Source organism: Lissotriton helveticus, chromosome 6 (assembly GCF_964261635.1).
Source record: "Lissotriton helveticus chromosome 6, aLisHel1.1, whole genome shotgun sequence".
NCBI classification, from domain to species: Eukaryota; Metazoa; Chordata; class Amphibia; order Caudata; family Salamandridae; genus Lissotriton; species Lissotriton helveticus.
Genome location: NC_136067.1, coordinates 1370967169 through 1370993851, shown reverse-complemented (window position 1 = coordinate 1370993851; position 26683 = coordinate 1370967169). Strand labels below are relative to the sequence as shown.

The following is a 26683-nucleotide window of genomic DNA, read 5'->3' as shown; positions in this document are numbered from 1 at the left end:
GCATGAAACTGCGCCCATTACTGGGAACGAATGCTATCCTGCCTAGAATACTTTTTAGATCACCCTTTCCCCCTTGACCCCAAACTGGCCATTCTTCATATCACCACTGAACTCTCCCAGGGTTGCTACGGGCTAACACTGCTTTGGCTTTTACTTACAGTGGCTACAAGGGACATAGCTTGACAATGGAAATCGGAAACTTCACCATCGACGGCAGAATGGAAGAGGAGAATGGACTGGTGCATGAATTCAGAGCAACCGGTCTACGAGGCCTGGGGATGCCCCCAAGTCAAAAGAAATAATAATTATTTTCTCCACTAGGGGATGTTAAGAGTTTCCTTCACAGAACGAGAAAGAGCCTTCCTGTGCACAGGTGCAATCACCCCTTCTTACTGTCCTAAAATGGTGGATCGCCAAGTTAACAGAAGATGAAAGAAGATATCTGTTAGGGACTTAGGGGGTGATTATGATAGCGGTGAACCCGCCACGGTTCACCACCATCGTATGGTCATTCTCTGCCCGCCAGATAAGGATGGCGGGCGGAGTGCTAGCAGACGGAAAGCCTGCCCGCCATGGGTCCGATTGCCTGTCGGACCCGGCCAGCATACCTAGAATGGTGGCAGAGCCAAACAGGCGCCGTCCACCGCATTAGGATGCTACATTCCGCCAGCCTTTGATTGGTGGTTCCTCCGCCATTCAAAGGTTGGCGAAGATTGACTTTGAGGGTTCGTTGCGAGCCCCCCTTGTGTTGGGGCAAAGCAATTGTGCACTTGGGGGGCACCATAGTTCCCTGCATCAGGTGGCAGGCACCGTGTGGTGCCTGCCACGTAGTGCAGGGAAATGCACAACATGTATTTTTGCCATTACAGCGGGTGCAGCAGCACCAGCTGTAATGGTAAACATGCGCAATGCGACTGCCACAGTGGCGGTCGCATTATAATTGCATGTACGGGATCGCCCCCATATGGCCGGCTGGTCCCGATTCCCGTGATGATGGCGGACGGACTCAAGTCTGTCCGCCATCGTAATCACCCCCTTATTTCTAAAATCTGTCTTAGAGGTAGAAGGGATCTGATTTGGTAACTGCACAACGACTGAGACATAATATTTTGAATAAACTTATTTTGTCAATAGGAAGCCAATGCAATTGGCATCTGTGATGGAAAGCAGAAGTCTGGTACTCCAGACAGAAAATCAAGTAAACTGCAGTGTTTCAGATCAGTTGGAGTTTTGTAACCAATTCTCTGGAGCCGATATTGCAATACTCAATTTAGAAATAATGGGTGCCCTAAACACTGGTTTGTGACATACTAGCAGAAGAAAAGAGGACATTTCTTCTAACATTTTTAGAACAATAAAACAAGTAGAGGTAATCTTGTTAACCTGAGCTAATAAAAAAAATGTGTCATTGAAAAACCTACGATTTCTAACAGATGCTGGGAGTAGGAGGAGCACCAAGATCCATAGGCCACGAGTCACCTGGCCAGATGGTGTTCTAACATCACAGCTTCAGCACTTCAATTTTGTCAGTGTTACGTGTAAGAGCACTGCAATGCATCCATTTGGCTACTTCGAGTGACAACACTTAGAGTTTGCATTCATTGTAAAAATTAGCTGCAAATGTGCATTCAATGTAAAAATGTAATGCGAAGTGAAAGGAAAAGAGCCAATGAGCAGCTGTTGTTAGCGTGGTTTGCGTTTTTTGCACGTTTTTGCGTAATTATACCAAGTTGAACTTAATTTTCCCTACATTTTGTGGAATTATGCTAATTTCACACAATCCTTTCTAAAACCGGATTGGGCACAAGTTTTTCAACTATATAATAGGGGCTGGCAACAATGAAATAGGACAATATGTACTGGGAATGTTTGCGTCAGCCAACAAATGTTTTTAGGATAGGTGCAACCACAGCATGTTTTAAACTAAGAGGGACTACAGCAGTACCAAGAGACGCATTACATACCATAGTGAGAGCCAAGGTTCCGGAAAGAGAAAACATACAAGCGCTCCTTCTCAGGAATGGCACCCAGGATCTGGAATGCGCTCCCTCCTGAAACCAGGCTTATCTCCTCCACCGTACTCTTCAAGAAAGAGGTGAAAACCATCCTTCTGGCCAAGATCTCCTGAACCTTATAGGTGCTGGATCAGAGACTCTGCTTTGCTTTGTATCACTGTTCACCTTGTCCATTGGCACTATGCTTCTACTTGATGGGGACACTACTATGCTACTCTCTTACTACCGACCAATATATGATACACGTTGGTTTACTGATCCACTCTCCCGATGCCCCCACTCAGTGTTCTCGCTATACTAAAACATTGGTATAAGCCATCCGCACACCCAAGGTGTACCTGAACACCTCTGTAGTGGGATCAATGACTTGCCGTCTTATATTACCTGTTTGTATATTGATTTGTTTTATGTATGTTATTATTATCCTACCATGTTAGTGACTATTATACTGCTCCCATTATCTCTGTTCATTCCTACTGCCCCTACCCTGTCTTTGTGAAGCGCTCTGATATCTGTAAGGATCTTGTTCGCGCTATATAAAACTTTGAATAAATAAATAAGTTTCCAATACAACGTGAAAAATATGAGCTGAGCAGGCTTCCTGATGCATCTCAAGTTTAAGAGAGAGTTGGAGCTCAGACAATCAGTCAGGTGTGAAGTGAGTAAAATTAGCCAAGAATTGATTTGATCTCATGAGATTAGAGGAATTCAAACTGTTCTTATCGTTCTTGACCATGAAAACACGATTGACACTAAAATTCAAGCATAAAGTATCATTTTTCCCCAAAAAACAGAGGTTGGCTAGTTTTTTGCACTATTAAGAGCGGTTATGAGTTAGTAGAAACTTGAATCTTCACTGAAAGATAATTCGCCTTGGCCGATCTAATCATTTAATTATAATGGAGTAAAGCAGAGATATAAATACCTTGCTCTCTTGGCAGTTATTACGCTTCCAGAGTCACTAGAGTCTTTTACATTCCCTTTTAAAGCAGTTTAAATCCACCAAAACAAGCATGCAGGTGGTTAGAATGGTGGGATATCCATGACTTAATAGGGGCTCATAATTTTATTGATGTGTGCATCCACTCTCTGTTTAATAACAATGACATCCTTGTCATCAATATCGATTAGCCTTACGCTTAGAGAGGTCGACCTGGAAGCTGGGGAACAAAGTTTGAGTCTCGGCAGGGACGCTCAACATCCTGTGATTCAGGGCAAATCACTTAATCTCCCAGCGCCTAACAAAAATTAATGTGTCCATCTGTAACGAACCTGGTTCTCATGTAAAGCACTCTGATACCGGATATCTTTGGGTCAAGTTTGCGCTATATAAAACTCGAGAAAAAAAAGGTAGGAGTGAAGGCATCCAGTGCTGCATCGAAAGAGTCTTTCGTAATTCCGTGCCACACACATCTTCTCCCTACAAGCCATGGGTGTTGTTTCTTGTGTGGGCTGTCAAACTTCCATACCAACTGAATGGAAATTGGTCGGCCCAGAGAGAGGACTATAAGTGTGTTCCCTGTAGTTATCCAAGGAAGAAAAGAGAAGATTATATTGTATGACATTTAGTATGCATGAGAGCCTTTACAAACTGAGAAAGTCCGAGCTATTTACAATTGTCCAACAAATGACCTGCATTTAGATGCTATAAGCAATCTGTTCAAATGTTAAAGTACCCCACTTTTGACAAATTAGAGGAGGTCAAATCTAAAGGTGATACACATTCTTAAATTAGAACTAGGAGAAGGATGCAAATAAATCAGAATACAGTAAATGAAAAAGCTGATAATTCCAGCTAATAACCAATAAATGTAGCCACAGTAAAGATATTGAGAGTTAGTTGCTGCACCAAAGAACCAGACAAAGGTTCTTGTTAACATATCTACCTCATCTAACCAGCACCATCAGGATCATGGGGGAACAAGAAAATATATGAGCTTTCTCTCTGTTATTGTTTTTTAACAGGATTGCAGAGAAGGTGTCCCTGGTTGTCCTCGACCAACCTATTAAAAAGAAACATTTTCCAGATATTCCCAAAGTGGCAGCTTGGAAGTGTAAAGATGTATTTTCTTTTGTTTTCACTCTTAGCAACAAGCTCCGGAGAGGCTCTCCCTCGTAGACGAAAACTGAATGAGTGACCCATTGATTAAACTCTTAAAAACACCTGCCCAAGTTGTCCGTCTGCATGTTGGATGCACCCAAAATATTTTGTCAGCTAAAGATTGTGTTAAATTGCCCAGTGGCATAACTGGTGGGCTTCTCCGGACAGGGCTATCAATCATATTCTCCTTTGAATGCAGAAATAAAACATTCTTGTTGTACTGTCTGTCCGCACAAGAGCCTCTTTGCCTCACAACATCATGGTAAACCTGCAGAACTAATATGTTGGCCTTGTGTTCCAGAATACATATGTGATGTAGAGTCTGTTGAGGAAACCAAAAGACTTGGGTCAAGTGAGCCCCCTAGATGAGTGGCCTAACCAGCTAGAGCGGCATCTGCAAGCAATGTCATTTAATGAGTTGCTCATTCCAAAGATGACCCCCCTTCCTACTGTTCTCCAGATTCACTCATCCAACAAGACAGATTTCACAAAAGACAGAAATTCCACCGAGATTGACGTACCTGAGGCAACAGGACAATTATTTCCTTCAAATGACCCCTCACTCAAGCCTACTTCAAATTAACACATTCTAGAAGAGGCTGCATATGAAAATGCAAGTTGACATCGGCTCCAACAAAGAAGCCACCTTTCAAACCTACAGCGAGGCATATTTCCAGGCAGTGAAGGACATATTTTTTGTGTCCATTATAGTTACCAGAAAGTGAAACGTATTCTAGTGAATCCGTTGATTTCTCCCAATGGATATGGATGGAAAACCTCAGGGAGTACAGAAGGAAAACCCTGGTCCAAAGAGCATTAATGGCTCCCTCCTACAATGGCAGCCAAACATCCATATAAGTATAGATATGAATGCTTTCCCCTCCAGAGATGGGTCGCCACTACTGCCAAGCACGCTGTGAAAAATGTGAATCTCCAACCATGAGCCAAAGGTATTTATGATGTGCTCATCTAGAGGGAAGTAAGCATTTTGAAGATGGATTGTGACCAGAAAATGCCCTAGACTGAGGTAAATAGCCATGAACTATAGGGTCATCACTTTGAATTCTGCCCCCTGGACCAGTGTTGAGGTGTATTTAGAACTAGAATGAGCCACTTCTTCCCATTTGTTCATTTTGTGTCATCCAGAAAAAACCTGACAGAAAGGAAACTCTTTCCATCATTTTTCTGAAGAAAAGAAGTTAACTCTTTCCAAACACAAGTGAAAAGATTGTTTGCGTCAAAAGGCTTCTTGGCAGCATATAGCGAGGATGAGGAAATTAGAAATCAGAAGTTGTGCTCCATGGCCACAACCTCCAGCACTCAAGAGCCTGCCATACCTCCTTTCCAGTCTGGGAAGATCAAATTGCATCCTGCCTCCCACTGTGGTTCTGGAACCCATCATTGCTTGAAATTATCAGCTCCTTTACGAGTGTCAGGGACTTAAGAAGAACCTTCACCCCTCCCTCTAGCTCTCTATATTGCTGCCTATGTCAGGCCTGAGGCAAAAAGAAATCCCCTATGGGCAACCTAGTTTACCAAAACACATTCATTCATACACATAATCATGAATGTATATGTTTTGGTTCACTAGGTTGCCCAAAGGGGATTTCTTTTTGACTGAGGTTTACTTGGTGCCCTACTCCTTTGGTGGTAAAGGGGCCCCTCTCATTCTTTTTAAGATATGTGAGGTCTGAACCTGCTGGAAATGGTGCCCTGAAAAAGAAATATGATTCTTTCTGAGGATGATGTCGGGGTCCTGTACCCCAGACTCCGTTGTCATCTTCTATATTTCTGCATCCATGTGCGGCCCACAGAGAGAACAACTAGAAAAAGTTAGCAATACGAAGCTGAGGTTTGGTCTTTGAGGAAAATTCCCAGGCAGCATTCAACGCACAGATGAGTCTATAATATCCAATGAGGAGTGAATAAGGATAATGGCAGATCATCAATATGCAAATGATTAAACCACTGAAAATAGAAAAAAGGTGTTAAGTAGTATAAAAAATGTATTTAAAAAAAAAAATCTTTAAAGTGGTGTTTGTGATGCCCATCCTGACAACTATTTCTCAGGTGTGAAGCTGGAGATGATCCCATGCTGGAGAAGATACATTTTAACTCTTCTCAAGGTACCCAATACTATTGATGAGTTTGAGACTGGATGCTGGCAACCACTACTAAGGAGCCCTTAATCCAAGGTAAAGGAGCACCCATTACTGAGGGAGAGTTGTGTGTTATTTCTTATGAGTAAGTAACTTTCAATCTATCTAGTTGCCAAACTGTAACTTGTCTTGCAAATGTAATATTGGAAAAAATGGGGAGGATGGCCGTTTAGTATCTTACAGTCCTAGAGAATTAATGACCCATTAATGGTAATGTGAAACTTCCTGATGGAGATCAATGTTATGTGCGAATCGTCTGGCTGGATGGAATTCGCTATCTCTACATGTGTTCTCTCACCCAAACACTGTGTATGGGGAGGAGGACATGAGACTGCTCATCAATTGTGCCCTTTAATGTCTATCTTTCAACAATTTATTGATAAATGGGCTGCATCTCTAATAGAGGTACGGTTCTTGGAAAACTCTGCTTCATCATAACCATCATCCTCTTCTCTTGTCACAAGCGGTCCAGGAATTAGATCTCTGCACTAAATTAGCTTTCTTCCAACTAATTTCTTTAAATGGTTCTATGAGCAGGGACGTTCAAGAGAGTTGGAATTTTTGTTTTTCCCTTCACTGCTGTAGCCGGACTCACGTGTAACTGGGAAAAGAAAGTTTAAAAGTATTTTACAGGGTTATGGGGTGAACCTCTATCTATGATTCCGCACAGGTTTGTAGTAAACCAGGAGCTTCATATAGCCCTTATGACAAGAGAAAAGTTCCCAAGATAATAGTGAAGTGCACTTTTTGATAACAGGCTTGTGCTGACCTCAGTGATGCGTTTAGTACAATCCTATCTTGTTTCAACATGTGAGGCCGGGTACTCACAGGCACCAAGCTGAGAAAAATCTACTTTATTCAGTTCCAAGTAAAGTGTTGGTGACGGTTAAACAAAAATCAGTGAAGTGAGAGAGGCATGTACAGAACAACCCTAAAGAAAATTGGGCTATTATCTATGATTTAAAAAAAAAAAAGGCCAAGCACAACTGAAATCTACATAGACCTAAGAGCGAGGCATGCAGAAGATGCATACAGTTGATAAAAACTTGACTGCAAAGTCCATGCATCTTGGTCTCTTTCCAAAATGCTTAGACACTTTTTTCCAGTAGAGCTGATTGGTGGTGCGGTTTACACAACTTGAGAATGAAGAAAAATGGTTGTAAAACTAATATATTTTAAAAAGCATAATAACATTTTGATTCACTATTATGTTCTAACTATCCTTAAGTGAACTTAGAACGTTTTTGTGATATGAGATCAAGTCAGTATGAGTGGAAACGCAGCATTCCTTTTTGACAAGACCAGATAGCTCAAACATAACACATCGTCTTACCTGTCTTCCTTCCAGTTCAATCTGGAAGTTTTTTGCAGACTCCTGAGTGACTCGTCCTCCAAAGTCCAACTGGTACACTTGTGTTGCCTCATTCCACAATGGCTGCTTATTTGCCATCACATACACAAACCCTTGACTGCCAAACCTCCCATCTTCCTTCTCATTGGCCTTCCTGCACTTGAACTCATCCAGCTCGCTGCCTGTCCTTAAGTTCCTTTTGGTTTTCCATCCCTTCTTATTGCTCTGGTTCTGGTTCATCAGCTCATCCCCGCTAATAAAAAGCTCTGGCTCACTCTCTGAACTGTCCTGGAACTCATTTGTCTTATTAAGCTTCTTGCTTTTAAGTTGGTCCTTCTGACTCTTCACTTTCTTTTTCTCCCTTCCCAGCCTGGGGCTGGAGATTAGAGAGTTAAAGTCACTCAGGGTTCTTGCTTCCTTTTTTACCTTCCCTTCTGTGATTGCAGGCACGTTTCCTTCCTCTGCTCGACTGTCCAAACGCTTGCGGTTCTTTTTACCAAATTTGTCCGCCCGCTGTGGCACCGGGCTTTCTGTTAGGGACAGGACCTCTTGAAATGCGTCTGCAGTTTCTACCATAACTTCTGTGCCTGTGCGACTCTGTGAATCTGCTGGAGGGGACGATACGGCAGGCTTCTCCACTGCAGAGTGAGGTTTAGGAGAAAGAGTACCGGTAGAGGCCTGCATAGGTGGGCAAGTATTATAAGAATTCCATGGGTGCAAGGCTATTGCTGGAAGCTGTAAATTAGAACAAGTGCTGCTTCCTGGATACATAGGGGGCATTGGGCAAGAAGAAAGGTTAGCTGGGTAGCCTGGCTGGAGCCCTAAGTTTGGTTCGTGTTGTGGAAACTGCATAGGGGCTGTTGCTTCCTTGGGGGAGCAAGGGGCTTGCATTCCCTGAAGGGGAAGAGAGTTGTAGTTTCCCGGATAGGGAAGACCAACACCATAATTAGGCGGGAAAGTGCCAGTAGGGCTAGTTGGGGATTTTGGGGAAACAAATGGAATGCGGGTCATATCCACAGACTGGGGCTGTGCAATTGCCAGAGGGGGAGGTTTATGAGGGTTTGACACTGAATTCTGGGCTGTTCTTTCCTGGGGAACCCAAATGTCCTCATTAACCACTGGGTCCCACTGATAAGGAGGTGGTCGCTTCACTCCCGGACCAGCTTCAGTCAGTGTTCTATGCCTCAGTGATTTCTCCATTTGACAGTGCTGTGAAAGTGCCTCATCCTCTGTGAATGCAGAGTTGATATATTCTGTCCGATCACGACAGCTCTCAGTAGGACTTAAAAGATTGTATGAAGATTGGGAGGTCAAAGGAGATGTACTTGCCGAATGCACAATAACGGTGCTTTGATGAGCGCCACTCCCTGAAGGTAAATCAGATCTATTAGTACTAATAGTGTTGCTATTTGTATTGGTAGTGTTGTTGTTACTGCTGCTGCACTGGTTGCAGGTATATAAAGCTGCAGTGGTCTTCTGCTGCAACTGTGATGTTACAACAGAGCTTTTCGCTTTTGGAGGATGTGGCAAAGTAGCCCGCTGATTATCAGCTAGTTGAGACATTTTCAAGGCAGCCTCTCTGCTGTTCCTTCGCAGTGTGGCATGGATAATGCTACTATCTAATTTCTGACCTGTATTCCTTCCCTGAGCCAATTGGCTAGCGATCTCAGGATATGGTGGTGGGTCTCCTGATGGTATAGAATAGCGAGGAACTGTAAGTCGGTTAAGGGTAGCACTAGTGCATGGCTGCTTAACTTTTTTTTCAGTGGCAGAAACTCTTAAGGTAGCAGAACTGCCAGGGCCTGGTAGAGTATAGGTATTGCCCTGCGAGCACAGCATCCGAGTTCGGGGCCGGCACACCTCTTCTACATTACCACTGCTATCAAATGTTGTTATCCTCTCATAACCCACTGGAGTCTGGTAGTTTCCTGGTGAAAAAAGTGAGAAGTCTCCCCTTTTGAGGCAAAGTTCCAAAGAAGACTGTGGAATTGGAGGGGGAGGTGGAGCTGCAGTAGGTGGAGCCGGAATAGTGCCTGGGTATGGAGGAGGAGGATTCATCTTTGTCATTTGAATTTCTGGTGCTGAGCTGAAAACAAGGGCATCGGCTTCAGCACACTGCTGAGATGGTCGTGCTACTTTAGCTTTCTGCAAGGGTTCAAGGTCTCTTTCCCCATGATCCACTATTGACATCTGGACTGTACCCTGTTGATGGTGTGGAGGGGCCGGGAGAGGATGCTGTTGAGAGGAGGCTTGGGGAGGCTGCGAATGCGGTGGAGCTTGGAAAGGGTGCTGCTGGGGGAGGGGCTGGAGAGGGTGTTGATGAGGGGGGGCTTGGAGAGGCTGCTGATGAGCCGGTGCTTGGAGCGGGTGCTGATGAGCCGGTGTTTGGAGGGGGTGCTGCTGAGGGTGAGACAGCAATGGGTATGGATGAGAGGGTGCTTGGAGAGGGTGCTGCTGAGGGGCTGCCTGAAGAGTGTGCTGGTGAGAAGGTGCCTGGAGGGGGTGTGGTTGAGAGGGTGTTTGAAAGGTGTGCAGTTGAGGAGGAGCCTGGTGGGTAAGCTGCTGAGAGGGCAGTTGGTGGCCATTCTGTTGCTGGGGTACCTGGTGGGAAAACTGTTGAGAGGGCACCTGGTAGATGTGCTGTTGAGGAGGCACCTGATGGGCATGCTGCTGAGAGAGAGGCACCTGGTGGGCATTCTGTTGACTAGGAGCCTGGTGAGCATGCTGTTGAGGTGGCACCTGGTTGATGTGCTGTTGAGGTGACACTGGAATGGAGTGCTGTTGCGATGGCCCCTGGTGGCCGTGCAGTTCAGGGGGTCCCTGGTGGCTGTTCTGCTGAGTAGGGCCCTGGTGGCCGTGCTGTTGAGGAGGCCCCTGGTGGCCGTGCTGTTGAGAAGGCCCCTGGTGGCCGTACTGTTGAGGCGGCCCCTGGTGGCCGTGTTGTTGAGGCGGACCCTGGTGGCCGTGCTGTTGAGGCGGCCCCTGGTGGCCGTGCTGTTGAGGCGGCCCCTGGTGGCCGTGCTGTTGAGGCGGCCCCTGGTGGCCGTGCTGTTGAGGCGGCCCCTGGTGGCCGTACTGTTGAGGCGGCCCCTGGTGGCCGTACTGTTGAGGTGGCCCCTGGTGGCCGTGCTGTTGAGACGGCCCCTGGTGGCCATGCTGTTGGGACGGCCCTTGGTGACCGTGCTGCTGAGGAGGCCCCTGGTGACCATGCTGCTGAGGAGGCCCCTGGTGACCATGCTGCTGAGGAGGCCCCTGGTGACCGTGCTGTTGTGGTGGCCCCTGGTGACCGTGTTGTTGGGGTGGACCCTGGTGGATCTGCTGCTGAGGCTGCCCCTGGTGGCCGTGATGCTGAGGCTGCCCCTGGTGGCCATGCTGCTGAGGTGGGCCCTGGTGGCCGTGCTGCTGAGGTGGGCCCTGGTGGCCGTGCTGCTGAGGCAGCCCGCGGTGGCCATGCTGCTGAGGCAGCCCCTGGTGGCCGTGCTGCTGAGGCGGCCCCTGGTGGCCGTGCTGCTGAGGCGGCCCCTGGTGGCCGTGCTGCTGAGGCGGCCCCTGGTGGCCGTGCTGCTGAGGCGGCGCCTGGTGGCCGTGTTGCTGAGGAAGCGCCTGGTGGCTATGCTGCTGGGGTAGCCCCAAGTGGCCGTACTGTTGAGGCGGCCCTAAGTGGCCGTGCTGCTGAGGCAGTCCCTGGTGTGCATGTTGTTGAATTGACCCCTGAAGGCCATGCTGTAGAGCAAGTCCCTGGAGGGCATGTTGCTGAGGGAGTGCCAGGAGAGGATGCTGATGGGAGGGTGCCTGAACAGAATGCTGATGAGGAGGTACCTGAAAGGGATGCTGTTGAGGGGGTGTTTGGAGAGCATGCTGTAGAGGTGGTGCCTGGAAAGAATGCTGTTGAGGCGGCACCTGAAAGGGGTGTTGTTGAAGGGGTGTTGAGAAGGGAAGCTGTTGAGGAGGTGCCTGTATCATACGTCCTATTTCCACACCGCCGAAAATAACTTGTCCAGGATTAGAGTAGCGGTTGGCCACTGGGTACTGGATAGTGGGGTCTCCTCCATGGTCTGTAGATCCTGAAGATGATGTTTGATTGGTCAAAACATCCAACTGTACGTTTTGATTAGCTAACAAAGACTGGACCAATCCAATGCTTTGCGTAGGCGACATAGCTTGAGCAGAACTGTGGATAGGGGCGATCGGGATATTCACAGTGCACGGTGGATTGTTCTCAGGAATGCCAGATGCTCCAGTCACTGCAAGACAAATGGAAAAAAAAACATCTTACTATAACACTTGGATCAGTGAAGCAGTTGTTTTAAAAGTAAAGTTTGTCCAAATGAACACAAAGTAAAGAAGAAAATATCCAATAGTCAAATGACTGAAACATCAGCGACATCTGTTCAATTACTCTCTTTTGAGGGGCAAATCTTCCCTTAAAGCAAATTTGCAGGAGGGGAGTGGGTTATAAACACAGCATAGAAAGATAAAAAAACTCCACTTTGTAAGGAGGAAAGAAACATTACAGGCTTTAGAGTTTCATTAAAAATAGAAAATAGAGTTGAAGGAAATTTTCAATAAAATAAATGACTAAAATATTAGTCTTCATAAAAATCACACATAGACAAAAATGTTTGCAAATCGTTCCACTTCACTGAGTAAAATCTAATTTTGCCCTTCTATTTACTACAACTAATATTTAGAAACTGAAATCCTATCCTGTTCCTTTGCCAAATCAAATTCCAATCCCTTCCCCTTAACTTGAGCAGGACGAATTGGCTCCCCCCCACCCCTACAGCTTCTGCTTGCAACTTGGGAATGTTCTTCGATTAGCGATCTATCAATTACCCACCAAGTAAATGCGGTGTCCAAAACAGCATTTCATTATACACGTTTTCAAATAGAAGTTGTGTGTTATGCCACTGCTCTCAGAAGGGTGCCCTAATACTTATCGTCCTAATTTGCCATGTGGACTACCCATATCTACAGCCTCGATGCACGCCTGCCCAACACATCACTTCCAAAAATTCCAGAGCATTCAAAATTACACAGCTTATCTTCTGTTTGACCTGAAACACCACAAGTTCATCAAACCAGCCCCAAAATCCCACTATTGGCTCCAAGAGAAAGAGCATCTTTAAAACTCTTTAACTCGTACACAAAGCGTTTGATGGCTCTGAGGGTGCTACTTAAGCAGCCTTCCAGAAGACACACTAATATTAATGCTGCTGGTTTTGCTTTAGTGTTGCTCTGCTGTCATTGGTCTCTGCTACTACTGAGACCAACTCTCTAAACCTCACTCATTAGTCTTTTGAAAGGTCTCCCTTTGCGCTAGTGCGGTCACTTGCCCTGTGAGCTCCCTGAGATGGTGCACTGAGATGTCTTTCAGTCTTCTCTAATGGAACTTCAGTTCCAATTAATATCCAATGAAATCACTTCTGCCTTTCCGGACTCAAGAACTGTTATCTGACACTGGCAGCTCTGCAAACGTGGGCTCTTGATACTCTTCACAACTAGAATAGCACAGGTCTTTCTTATTCAACTTGTCTCTCAAGGTTCAAGTTACTACTTCTCGCAACTCCAGAAATGCCTTTTATTTTGGGTTTTTAGGCACTCTGCAAACCATGGCAATGCTCTACTGATGACTTACAACATTTTGTAATATTGTCTAGTGGCACTATCAGGTAACATAAAGAGCTCAGCTATCACCTTTCCCCTCAGAGAATCCTCATGAATTTCCATAATTGTTTCCTGGTTTTATAGATCTGGGTTCTACATAAACCTAAAATTCACACACTCTAATCCTTTATAGACAAGTTCCAATACACATTTCACTAAACCATTAGTTTCCCTATTACAGCAGAGCCTCTCCCTACAAGCTCTAGTACCTAAAGATATTGTGGCTACCTGGGAAACTCCTTTCAAAGATACAGTCTGCCGATGTCCTGACACAGGGCTGGAGATAAACATATAGAGAGCTGAGGATGGAAAGAGACAGAAGGAGTGCCAGATAACCCAATCCACTTCCCATGGTGCTGAACGGAAATGTTCTGGGAATGGGGAGTTGTAGCTTAGCGGTCGGTGAGTATTTGCTCCTTTGCCTTGTGCTCTCATTTGGAGCACTGAAAAGGTGTTTGGAGGAGCACTATATCTGCAGAGCAAGATCATGTGATGCCTCCTGGACAACCTGCAGAATAGCAAATAAGTACTAATGATACCTTTCTAAAAGCACCACTATTCCAATCACGCATCCTCAGCATTGTAATAATAGAACTATTTTGCAGGTGGAACAATGGCGAAGAAGAGCGATATTTTTAATAATGTTGTCCTGTGTTTTGCAGCTTGATGAAAGGTGATCTTGAAAAAAATTATTGTTTTATTAGGGATACAATCAGCTGGATGAAAAGGAAAGTCTTAAATCTGACATTCTTCCGTCAGTTCCTTGGGAGACATGTTTCTTATTGAATACCAAGAGAAAGTTCTGTTTTCTAGACTTTCCTGAAGTGTAAGTTGTGCCACCCAGTGTGAAACAGAGGGCTGAGACTATTTTAAGAATTTTGGGCAATGGGCACTTAAGAATCTTTCCCCATGTTGTCATAGTAAATAGGCTTGTCACTTCATTGCCATCCTCTATCATTCAAATAGATTTCCAGAGTCTACGGGCTCTGCCAACAGGCACCAAAGCGTAAAAAAGTATTATAAACGTGCTATTGGCACAAGAAAAATGAATTGTTTTATTTTCCAAGTAATAAAAAATGTGGAAATAAGTATCAATTAAATAATGGCAGTAGGATTTTGTCGACGTAGCCAACATATTTTCGCTCTGTCCTACATTACAGTTATAGGAAAGGATTGATGATACAGTAACTAATGCTGATGCATTTCAAGTACTACTGAACTGTGCTTTATTCACTGCAAGGCACAACCTCAAATGGAGCTGGAGTGGGTGAGCATTTAATTAAGCCAGATGTGAAATTGCTTGATTATGAAATGCTGGAAAATTATCGCCCCTATTGCCCCTGAAACAATGACCCAACTGTCAGCACAGGGCAAGCTTCAAGTAGTGGGTCCTCCACAGAAATAACAGAGAAGGGTTATTATTCTTTAAATAGGTTATTTTTATAATGCTCTCTGCACACTATGTATGGAGGGAAGGTTTATGGTAGGTGTGCTCCACCCCGACCCAAGCGTAGGTAAATGGTTGTGTGAGTAACTGGGTCGTGTGTTGTATGTTTGGCTGTTATAATCTTTTTCCTTGCACCATCAGGCTTAAGGATAAGGTATATGGGGCCACTATAAGTTTGCTCAAGTTAAATATAGCAGTTGGCCAGGGTAAATTACCCAGGAAGTTGGTTGTAATAGTGATAAGAGCAATCCATTTGGATGAGTGGTCAGCATGGCTTGTTACTGTGCATATGGACTTGGATGCTAAGGCACCTCTTTGCACTTCAATGTAATTTCCATTGAAGTGAATGGCAACTCCATGACGAGCTGAGCTCGTCATAAGCGTCGAAGGAGTTAACTAAAGCTGAATACTTGTTTTAACAATGCATGACTGTGGGACTAATGCATATATCACCTATATGTCAAACTATAATTTTAAGTTAAGTATACATGATATATTTTGTATTTGAGTTACCTACAATTTTATATAGCCAAAGGGGCAAATCTAATGTCAATTTGACACAGCTTCAACTCTAAGCTGAAAGCAACCTTTTTATTTTGTAAGGAGCATCATGCCCAATGTGGGGTACGATGTTAACAAGCTGCGCAGTAATCAGGATTTAAGATCTTTCAATCAAGGTATTTTATCTCTCTATGGTTTAATTTCAACAATGTAGGATTGGCAGAATGGCACATGAAATAGCTAGATGAGTATGCTAGAATTTAAGGAGTGATCCCATTGGTGGGATGGCATGTGTTGGGTTGCCTGTATTACTTTTATTGGTTTACAGCTAGCATTATTGATCCTCTCTGGTGATCTTAGAGAAGTCAACATCCTGCGAGATATTTCCTCATGATTATTTGTCTCCCTCGGAGAAAGCAATATTCAATCTATTTTCGTGCAATGCCATAAAAAAACACTGAGCAGCCAACATGAATTGCTATTGGCAATGCAGATAACTGACCCTGATCTGACTGCATCAGTGACCTGCTTAGTATACAGCACCGACAACTTGAAGTTTAGTTGTAAGGGTTTGCACCACTTCAAATTGTCAAAGAGAGAAGAAATGTTGGATTCCCTATTTAACACATCACCATCAAAATAACAACTGAAGAAATATTGTCCTCTGATTTTCCCGTTCAAAGTGAGTGGTTGGGTGCACCTTTTTTTGCGTTACACACATTATCAGAAATGATCTGGCCAAATACAATGTCCTGTACATAAGTCATCTTACCAGGTAAATCATCTTCATCTTCGCTGAAAACATTGGGGTTAAACACAGGCAAATTGATGTAGTCCATGGAAATCTTTCGCACTTCTGGGAGGTAAATGGTCATCTGACGTGGCTGGAGATGCAGCAAGCTTGTCTTGTAGATAACTAGAAGTCAGAAGAAAATTGTTGAAAACAGGGAGGATGAAAAGAGTACAACTTGTCAGAAAACTACGTAACTGTTTTTATGACGTTTATAAAGTCAGCTACAAATAAAGACTACAACACGTTTTTACTTGAGAACGTAGGTAGAAGGAACATTTCTAAAAGCAAAAATCATTCGGACTATGAGTTTGAACAACCACAAAGAATACCTTTTCTCATGTCAGCACTGCATATTAAACTGACTGCTCCTGTGTTGTAAAAATAATATTTTTTTTATATATAGTGCACAGCTATTTCAACTGAAGTGTCCCGACGCTGAGGTCAAGCTCTAGTGAAGTAAAAGCATTATGTAGCTCAAAGTAGTAAAAGAACAGCCTATCGGAACAACTAGGTTTTTAAGTTTTTGCGAAACACCAATTCAGTCTTTGACTGTCTTAAGGATTACTTAATGTTTAATATTTTCTTGCGGGTAAGCCTCTGGTTCCAGTGGAACATCAATGAAGCTATGTTTGCCAATATGTTTGCTGCTGTAGATACAACCTAGCACAAACACATCTTGATCTAATTATCACCACAAGCCTTTCAAAATGTTATGATTCACTGGTGTGCATCATTTCTGTGAACTATAATAGGCGCTTACTCAAAAGTGCATACTTAAAAAGGCATTTTGGAGCATGAAAAAAAGTACTTTTTGAATACTACTTCCCATACTCATAAATGCTTTTCTCATTTAATCCCTAGGCTTCTCTCAATGCCTTGCTGGGATCAATAATTACTAAAGAGTTAGCTAGAATACTGGAGCTCTGTGATTTATTAATAGCTGTTGGGACCCTTTCGAGTTATAAACTTGACTCCCATGATCACTATTCATCCCTAGTGGGATGTGATCGAGTAGATTTTCTGTACAGATGCATACTTCTTGTGTATAGGAAGAATTGGGAGTAAATGTTAGTCCTTCCACTATGGCATGAGAACACCTTCATCACTAAGACATCTCAGTTGGTCAGAACAAGTCCAAGTTCCAGATTTAAATCCAGGCTAGGCAACACAATGTATCCTTCTTCCAAACTCACTAAAACGAGGACCACTGATTAAGGTGATAAAAACTAATATCCAAGCACACGGACACAAGGTATGCTTTATGAACAGGGATTATTATACTAATTTGAAAATGCTGGAATCCAATTGTGTGTCTCATCAAATATTCTATGTGCTAACACTAGGCATTTGACTTAGAATTATATGCAAACCTAGCATAATTTGCATTTCAAACTCTAGCACACAGACTAACATAGATGACCGATCTGATTGCCGGAGACTATTTTACAAATAACTGATTTTAGTTGTGTTCGACCGGTTGGTTACGTTAAATTGAGCCAGGATTACAGCTCCCAGAATGCATGTTATCGTAGAACATGAATGTCAGGAATAGGTGATTTTCAGAAACTCATTTCCTCTTGTGGGGAGGGGTGGGGAGAGTATTCCTTACATAAATTGACTAATATTTACATGAGTCACACATGGCTTCCCAAGTAAAGATGTCATCACTTGTGAAAATATGGGCTTTATTTGCACTTTCCAACGGTTTGCACCACATACACCAGGACGACAAACAAATGATTAATAAGTGCATATAAGCATGGGGAAAGGCATTACAGAGGTTTGTGAAAATTCACAGTGTTTTCACTTTGAGCATGGAAATATAATTTACGTAGACCACTAAGCTAACAATCTGCTCACATCACTCACTAATAATCAAAAGTGCAAAATATATTCATATTGTTGGGCAGAACTCCACATTAATTACCAATATGTCCCTAAGACAAAATGCAGCATTGATCTAATTGTGGATGGGAATTCACCACTTTTTTCCATGATTTTTACGACTGACTTATGTATGGAAGAGGAATTTTTAATAGGGACATGCAGCAAAGCCACCTTTGTGTCACATAGCAAGTCTATTGGTTGCCGTCAGAAAGGCCAGCAATCTATAAGTAATATTTTTATTGAATGTTATAATATAAAATGCAATGTAGTTATTTACAGAAAAATGAGCATTACGAATTCTACTATAGAAATATATTAAAACATTATAAAGAACAGTAAAAAGCCTCTTTCCTTCATCTTTATACTGTAACTATAAGTTTGGTGTTTTGGTGAGAAGAGTGTATAGCAACAGTGAGAAAAGCAGAAATAGACAAGATAAATGGGAATGTGGGTGGATTTACAATAATATTATATTTTACAATAAATAACCTATGTAGTCATAGCAAATGTCAAAGAGTTTCCCACCCATATTGCATATTTAAAAAACACTTATTAAGACAAAGTGCACAACACCTATTTTACACATACAGAGCCAGAGTCAAAGCTGTTTGCACTAAAGATTTCAAATTCAATGTCCAATGCATATAATTTCTTTTTAATGACAAATTCCCAAATGTTAAGGAAGAATCCATATAGGTTTAATTTTACCCTCATAAATGTATTTTTGGAAATAGTATCTTCTGCCAGTATATTAGAATGGCCACATTTGTAAATTAAGGGTTGGGGCGGGTTTTGCAGACTTTTAATTGACCTCCTACCTTCCGAAGTAAGTGTCGACCCACAAAATCACTTGTGGATATTTTCATATACCCTTAATCGTAGTTCCAAACCTGGAAATGCTTGCAAATGTAATCCTATTAAGGGAAAGATTAATTAACTCGAAGGGTGTGAAAAAAGAGGGAACACATGAATATAGTGGACAAATATATAGTTTTTCATTGGAGTAAAAGTAAAAAGAAAGTTAAAGGTGCAAATGCATCTTTGCATCAGTTTTCATTAAGCTGAAATTCACTCAGGTGGGTACTCCTGGAAAAATACGACTGTTATAGCTTTAAGTGAGTACTGCTTGGATTCTTTAAGATCACATGAAAAGTCATAGATTTATAATAAATATAGGGGCAATCTCATGTGACAAAATTCCTGACTTTTCCCTCTACCTTTTGAGACGTATGCTAAAGGCCACAACTACCAAACAGATATTCTAGAAATGTCTAATTTTCTATTTTAATCCCCAGTTTCAGAAAATTTGGAGGAATGCACTAAATCTTACTGTGAGATTTATTAAAAAAGTTTTTGCAATTAGCTCTTTTGATGTGAAACGATATTGTTTTAACCCCTTCCATGCTCGTGACGGAACCATTCCGTCATGAGTCACGGTTGGGCTGTGCTGATGACGGAATGGTTCCGTCACGACCACGCACGCGATTGGAATGTTCAGCACAGGGCTGGAATTTCTGCCGCACCGAAGCGGTTAAATCATAATTTGGTGATTACACTATTACTGGTAAATGCCAATGAGATGCAGGTGCATGTGCATGTGGCCATGTTATCTCCATCAAACCTACTATTCCAGTTGTTGCTACCTGTATCGAATAACTGATAACTATGTGCCAAGATGGTGCGTACACCTTAAAAGTACCACATGTGTATTTTCAGCTGAGGAGTGTGAACATGGACTGAAGAATAAGTGAAAGCCTTTTAAATGTATTCATCCTTCAGACTGCTATGGGGTAACTCGGACAAATTTATAGGGTTGCTTGTATTTGAGAGAGCGTCACCTGAGGAAGATGAAGAGAACTAAACAAAAGAATACACATAGGCTTTAACAATACCATCCTAATGTAGCTACACTCTGAAGCAAATTAAGCAAGACATTTTACCTGCACCAAGGTTCGCTGGTAGGAAAGCAGCCAATCCAACAATCTTAAACTTCGTCCCCCAGATATTAGACGTGACCTGAGCAAGATAGTTGTGCTGCAACAAAAATACATAAGATTTAGGCATTTTTCTATTGAAGCTCATTTTTTTAATAACATTTTCTCTCCATTTAAAAGGCATTAAACATGGAAAACTCCAATGCCTATTAACATTACAGACTGCGTAATAAAGTGGTACGTGAAAGTCCACAGTAAACTAGCGATGCTGTGAACCCCTCTCTTTAGCGGCTTAAGCGGGGGTGGTGTTGACCATATAAATACTAATTAGATATTTATGAGCCTGTTCTATCTTGTTGCTATGCAGATAAAAAATCTTTAAAAAAAAAAATAGGGAAACGTGAGAAGCAAAGTCAATTACAGTGAAAGAGGCCCGGAGGAGAAATAAAGAGAAAAAGACAGACATCATGAAGAAATAGTGAAGGGAAGGATATATGAAAAGAAGGAAGACACAGAGAAGAAGAAACAGTCAAAAGTATAAGTGCAAGGGTTAAAGTATTGATGGATGAAAGTGTTAAAGAACATTTGCATGGGAGGGTGTAAGAAAGAATGACCGCAATGATGAAAGGCTGGATGAAAGACAGGATGGATGGAAAACTGGGTGAAAGGATGGATGAGTGGATTGATAAAAGAGGATGAAATGATGGATGAATAAAAAAGAAACGATGGATGGATAAAAGGATGTATGAATGATTAGAAGTGTGATTGAAAAGGTGGATGGTAGATTGTAATGATAAAATATAGATTGATAGAATTGTAAAGGAAGGATGAAATGGTGAAAAATGGAATAGATGGGTGAAAGGCTTAAACAATGCATAATTGGGTGGAAGGAAGAATGAAGGGACCTCTTCTAGGGTGGGCAGGGCTTTCACGCTACGTTCACCCGATGACATTCGAGGTATGGATCAAAGTGAGGACTATTGTAATTTTCTGGCTACTCCTCTGCAGTAAACTATACACATTGAACCAAATAAAGACACAGTATGTATGTAGAGCACACCTCCATGTACACATCCAAATAGGTTTCAATACTGACGAGGCAACTTTTTGAAATGAGAAAGTTGGATGAAATGGGGGTGAGGAAAACTGAATGGCCATATAAACACTTCACAGGGAAATCATTTCCGGATCTTGGATAACCTCTGTCTGCATGCCAAGTTAATCTGAAACCAAAGTGGCAATCAAGTACCCACAAATCTTACATAACTTGGGGGACACAATTTTACTGAGTTTACATTTTCACTAAACCGAGCCTGTACTTTTAAACCTGCTAATTGATGATCAATTATCTGTAACATCAAATATAATCCAAATTCTTAGAATCTACAAAAACCTATACATTTGTTTTAAATTTTAGACATATTAATTTCATAAGAGTGTCAAATATTTACCCTCACTCTATGTGGATACATTGTATTCAGAATAGAGAACACTTTTACCACTCATACAATGACAGACACAATTCCAAGTGGACCTGTACCACAATCTCTCGACCTAGACGTCCATTGTTAACTTTTAGCTATTGTTTTTTAACAGCAGTCTAGGAAAGAGGCTAAACAAAGCTCTATGCCAAAACACCTGATTTATCAGGTTCATTTGAGACAGCCATTGCCACTACAAAGACTGAATTTCACAATAGGTTTAGGGTATTAAACTTTTCTTATTCAGTAACTGAGTGGACTGCAATGCTGACAATGTCAAGAGAGCTTGAATACGTGTAGTAATGCTTTGTGTGCACTGGAATCTTTTTTCAGGGGCAACTATGGTGCTAATACAATGGGAAACAGCAATTTCCTCTGCCTTTTTCTTCCTTTACACTGTAGATTGTAAAGCTACAATAGAGGCAGCGGTTGCCTAGGCAGGGCGAAAATATATTGATTCATTGTTTTTGCATTTGACTCAACACAATCTGATCACGAGGCTGCTCCAACAAAACTCTTCGCAAGCTTACTAAAAACTTACACGCCCATTGCTTACCGTCACCTGGCTGTATTGTTACTCTAATTTGCTTGCTTCTAATTTATTTGAAGTTCTTGGGTGTGGTAGGCAGCAGAAAGTGACCAAGCAAAAAGCGGAAACGTTGAAAAAAATTAGGGGGTGATGGGGGAGCGAGGTGATACCACTTGCAAATGAATACAGACGGAAGTTAGTGTGTGGCAACACATACTGTACTAAAATAATGTATCTACTGCTTTTGACATTTAAAGATGAACTTGTGTGGATAATTGTTGGTATATGTATAGATGTGTATGCAAGTTTGGCTATAAATGTTTACATATGTTTTACATATGTGTCTGTATTTGTTGTTGTGGTTTCTTTCCTTTTCAATGGAGGGGTATTTCTAAGCGACATTCGCAGTTTAAAGGCATAGGATGTTCTTGGTGTCTTGCACTGAATACTAAAAGTTCACTAGTGATATATTAAACACAAATGATTCCTATGCATTGGGCCTGATTACGACTTAGGAGGTCTGGGAGCGGGCCACCACTCCAGCACCCTGCTCCCAGACCCCCAAATTCGATCACCACCTGCCAAATTACAAGTTTCCTCGTTGTCTGGTGGAAGAGCGGTGGTCTCATTGCGGGATCTATTGAACAGGCAGTGTAATGGGAGCGCCTATGGCGGTTCCTGCATGGTGCAGTCCATGCTGTGCACATGCAGGAAAGGGATTGCATGCATACAGGGGGGCATAACATGTGCCCCCCAGCATGCATCCCCGTGCACAGGGGCAACGAGGACCTTGTAGGTCTCCCCATTGTTTCCCCACTGTCCGCCTCATCATGGTGTCTTCACCACCAAGAAAAGGGCTGGGGGTGGGGAAACTCGTAATATGCCGCAGCGGCACCGCCAAGCATATTGCTTCCCCAGACCACTGCAAGACCACCAGGGATCGCGGTTGCGACGGTCCCCTGGAGGTCAGACTGCCAGTGCGGTGGTCTCCAACCACCACAGCACCTCCACCGCGTGTTTGTTGGTCCTATGGACCGCCAAACTGTTAATTAGGCTCTAAGTGACTTGCCCAAAATCACAGGCCATTTGAGCCTCTCACCAGGCTCGAACCTGGTTCCACAGCTTCAAAGTCGGATGCTCTAGCAGTTAGTTGATGGTGACGCAAATATTTATAGATGTTACTGTGTGTGAGTGACTAGATTATGTTTCCTAATTCAAAGTATTTTTGTCTCTAACTTTTCTTACCTCATTAAGCTTCAATGAGACACGAGCAAGGTTATCTGATTGCACTTCATGTTGCTTACACTGTATGTTCTTTGTGGATGTTTTGAAAATAATTTACTATGCACAAGTTGATGAATTGAATGCCTTAATAATATTATGTGCTTGGATACAGAAGAAGTAACTATGATTTACACAGGTTACAGGTGGGTCTTTGAAATTGTTTCTGTCTTAGTGTAACTGGGCTTACAAAGGTTATTTCACATAAGCTGGCATGGAAACAAAAAGTGGGTAGAGTAGTATAGATGTTATTTAAGGGTAGCAGCTGCAACCCCTGGTTTGCCCCTTGCAATCCCTAGTACGGTCTTTGCGACCCCTGGTGTCAGAGGTCGCCAACTCCAACTCAGTACCAACACCACAGGGTCTAAGGCCTCCAACTTCCTTGTTTTTATGCTATTTCTTATTACACTGTTAGTTAATGACATAATATTATTTGCTATTAGTGTATTAATAAATAGAGCACCAGGAGCTAGAATGCATCTTTAACTGCCAACTGAGGTAAGAAATAAATTCTTTCACTTGTATATTGTGGGTAATCTTGCAGGAGAGAGTATGTTTCCATAAGAAAGAATGTGTGTACGTGAGAGCATGTGTATGTGTGAGCAACTGTGTTTGAGTGAACATGAAAAATTGAGTGACACTTACTGAGTGAAGTATGAGTTTGACTAATTGACAGTAAATATGGGTAAATCAGTGAGTGTTCTGCCATTGTGCAACATTCCGTCCATCATCTTGTGTGTTTTGCTGTTCACCCTATGTGGGAAGGGTATGCCCAGACGTGGGTCCCGTGCTCACTAAGCCACTGGAGTCAAACTATCCTGGCTGAAGACGGCTGATAGCCAGAAACCGGTCCTAGGATGCTTGATTTCGGTCCAGGGAAGACATGGCTTGGCAGTTTGGGCAGGACTGTTCCCATGAGGAACAGGGTCAAGACTGATTTTCATATGGCCATGTCTGAACTGGAGTAGCTTGGTGAGAAAAATAACGATGGATTAAACCCAGATCTGTGACTGGGGGCGAATGTTCTGCCATTGTGCAACATTCCGTTCATTGTGTGTTTTGCTAAATCAGTGAGTGTACCATCTGCCCCAATAGACCATCTTAGTGGAGGGGCAATGCACAAATAAGATGATATCTACCACCTTCGGTGGCAGCTCAAAGGAGCCCAGTTGTCCCTGCTCAATCGCCAAGCATGTAGGTAGAGATCATGGAGATTTGGTGCTGACTAGGAGAGAAGATCCGGCCTGAATGGCAGACGGAGCGGAGGACACATGAAGCAGCGCAGGAGGTCAGCAGACTACACCCTTCTCATTGATCTGGGGCAATGAGAATAACTTGGGCCCAGTCTTTGCGAATCTCCCTCAGAACCCGAGATATCAAGGGTGTGTGGGAAACGACTAGTGCAGATAAAAGTTCTACTTCAACTGAAAGGCATCCCCCAAGGCTCCGCTCCATGGATACTGGAGGGCGCAAAATGGCAGGCATTGAGTATTTTCCGAGGAAGAGAACAAGTCCACCCGAGGAGTGCCCCATCTGGCAAACATGATCTAGATGACCTCCGACGCCACTCGTGATTGGCAAGATGAATCCGGCTCAGATTGTCAGCTCTGACATTCAGAGGCCTGCAGGTGATTGGAAGTGAGCCAGATCCCATGGTGGTGTGCCCAAGACCACTGTCTCAATGCTTCCTATCAAAGGAGGTGGGATCCTAGCACCCCCTGCTTGTTGACATACCACATCGCATTTGTGTTGTATGTCAACATCTGGAGGGATTGACTGACAATGGAGGGGAGGAAGGCCTTGAGCGCCAGTCAAATTGCCCGTAATTCCAGCAGGGTTGGTGTGTAGCACCGGCTCTTCTGAAGACCAGAGGCCCCTGATCTCAGATGAGCACCCCACTCCAGGGTGGTGGCATCCACCACTACCATAGCCAAAGCTGGCGTAGGAGAGAAGGCCATCCCGTAAGTCAGGTTCGCCTTGTTTCCCCACCAAGGCACTTCGGAAACAGCACTGGGGGAGATCACGATGGAGTCGCCTAGATCTCTCCCATACTGTAGCCATTGCCTGCGGAGGCACCACAGCAGGGTCCTCATGTGCCAACGTACATGTGTGACTAGGACAATGCTGGAAGCCAGCAGACTTATAAACCTCACAACTGTAATTGTCGCAGATGGTTAGAAGAATGGAGTCATTTCGAGGATGTCTTGGACTCTCTTTGAAGGTGGAAAGGTGTGCAGAAGCTTAGGGTCCAGCGATGACCCAATAAACTGGATTCGTTGGGAGGGACACAGGTGAGATTTGGGCTTGTGGATCAAAAAGCCCAGGTCAAACAGCAAAGGTGCCATCAACTGCAGATGGCTCAACCCCAACTTTGGCAAACTGGCTTTGAGAAGCCAGTCATCTAGGTACGGAAAGATGGGGATGCCCAAGTGTCTGAGATGGGCCACTGCCATCACCTTCCTAAAGACTCAAGGTCCCGAGTATCAGTCCAAAGGATAGTAACGCAAACTAGTAGTGAACAGAGCCCTCCACAGTCCCCAAGATCCAGCGCCAGTAGAACTTGAGCTAGGTTCAGCATCTTGAACTTTTCCTTTTTAATGAAGAAGTTCAGGATCTTGAGATCTAGGATAGGGCTGAGACCGCCATCCTTCTTGGGCACCAGTTAGTAACGTGCATAACAACCTGGGCCCATTTCCTTCTTGAGCACTAGCTTCTTTTGAAAAGGAGAGCTGCCACCTCCTGTTGCAGGATGGTAAGATTGTTATGGGAGTGATATGAGGGGGGAGATGGTAGATGGAACCTGTAGGAAGGGGAGGGAGTATCCCTTTGCTACAATTTGTAGGGACCCATTGTCCGAAGTGACTCCGGACCTGTAGAAAATGTGACAACCTTCTTCCGACAGGCCTTGCGTAGGGTTAAAGAAAATAACTAGGTCTGCTTTCCTTGAGGTGCTGGGGAAGAGGATGAGGGTTGCATAGTAGATAACTGACCTCTTACCTTACCTGGCCCTTGAAATGTCCAACAAGTGGGCTCGGCTGTTGTTGGTGCAGGAGGGGATGAAAGGAGAATGCTCTTCTGAAGCCTCAAAAGAGACTGAAGCTTCTATAGTCCCCAACAGGCAGAGGCTGCAAGACTAAGGATCTCGCAGAAGCTTAGCAGGTCTTAAACCTCTCAGTGCCGAGTCTGTCTTATCCCTGCAGTGTTGAACGTAGTTGAAAGTAAGATTCAGGAGATTGGCTAGGACATTCGAGGAAACATTTGACGTCTGAAGCCAAGCATGCCATTTTACTGAAATGGAGGTGCCAATTGATCTGGCGACCATATGTCGCAAAGCAGTCTGGCCATCCGTCCTGACTTCTTGGAAACATTCTTTCATGTCAGGCGATATATGAGGTAGTATCATCAGCGCCATGTTCCACAAAGCAGGGTTGTATCTAGCAAGCAAGCAGTTAGCATTAAAGGATTTGACGGACATGCTCCCTGCCGAAAAGATTTTCTTCCTACAGCTTCTATCAGTTTAGACTCCATGTCAGAAGA

The 26683-nt window shown here is 43.5% G+C and overlaps 1 protein-coding gene across 1 annotated transcript in view; it reads right to left on the bottom strand.

Annotated features, from left to right (window-relative positions):
* TULP4 (TUB like protein 4) overlaps positions 1 to 26683 on the bottom strand; it is an 865190-nt gene that overhangs the window by 118954 nt on the left and 719553 nt on the right. Inside the window, exons 12-14 of the mRNA XM_078649123.1 lie at positions 19862 to 19955; positions 16014 to 16157; positions 7609 to 11870 (exon numbers count right to left, since the gene is read on the bottom strand). Coding sequence (XP_078505249.1) covers positions 7609 to 11870; positions 16014 to 16157; positions 19862 to 19955 — 4500 coding nt within the window. The remainder of the gene's footprint in view (positions 1 to 7608; positions 11871 to 16013; positions 16158 to 19861; positions 19956 to 26683) is intronic.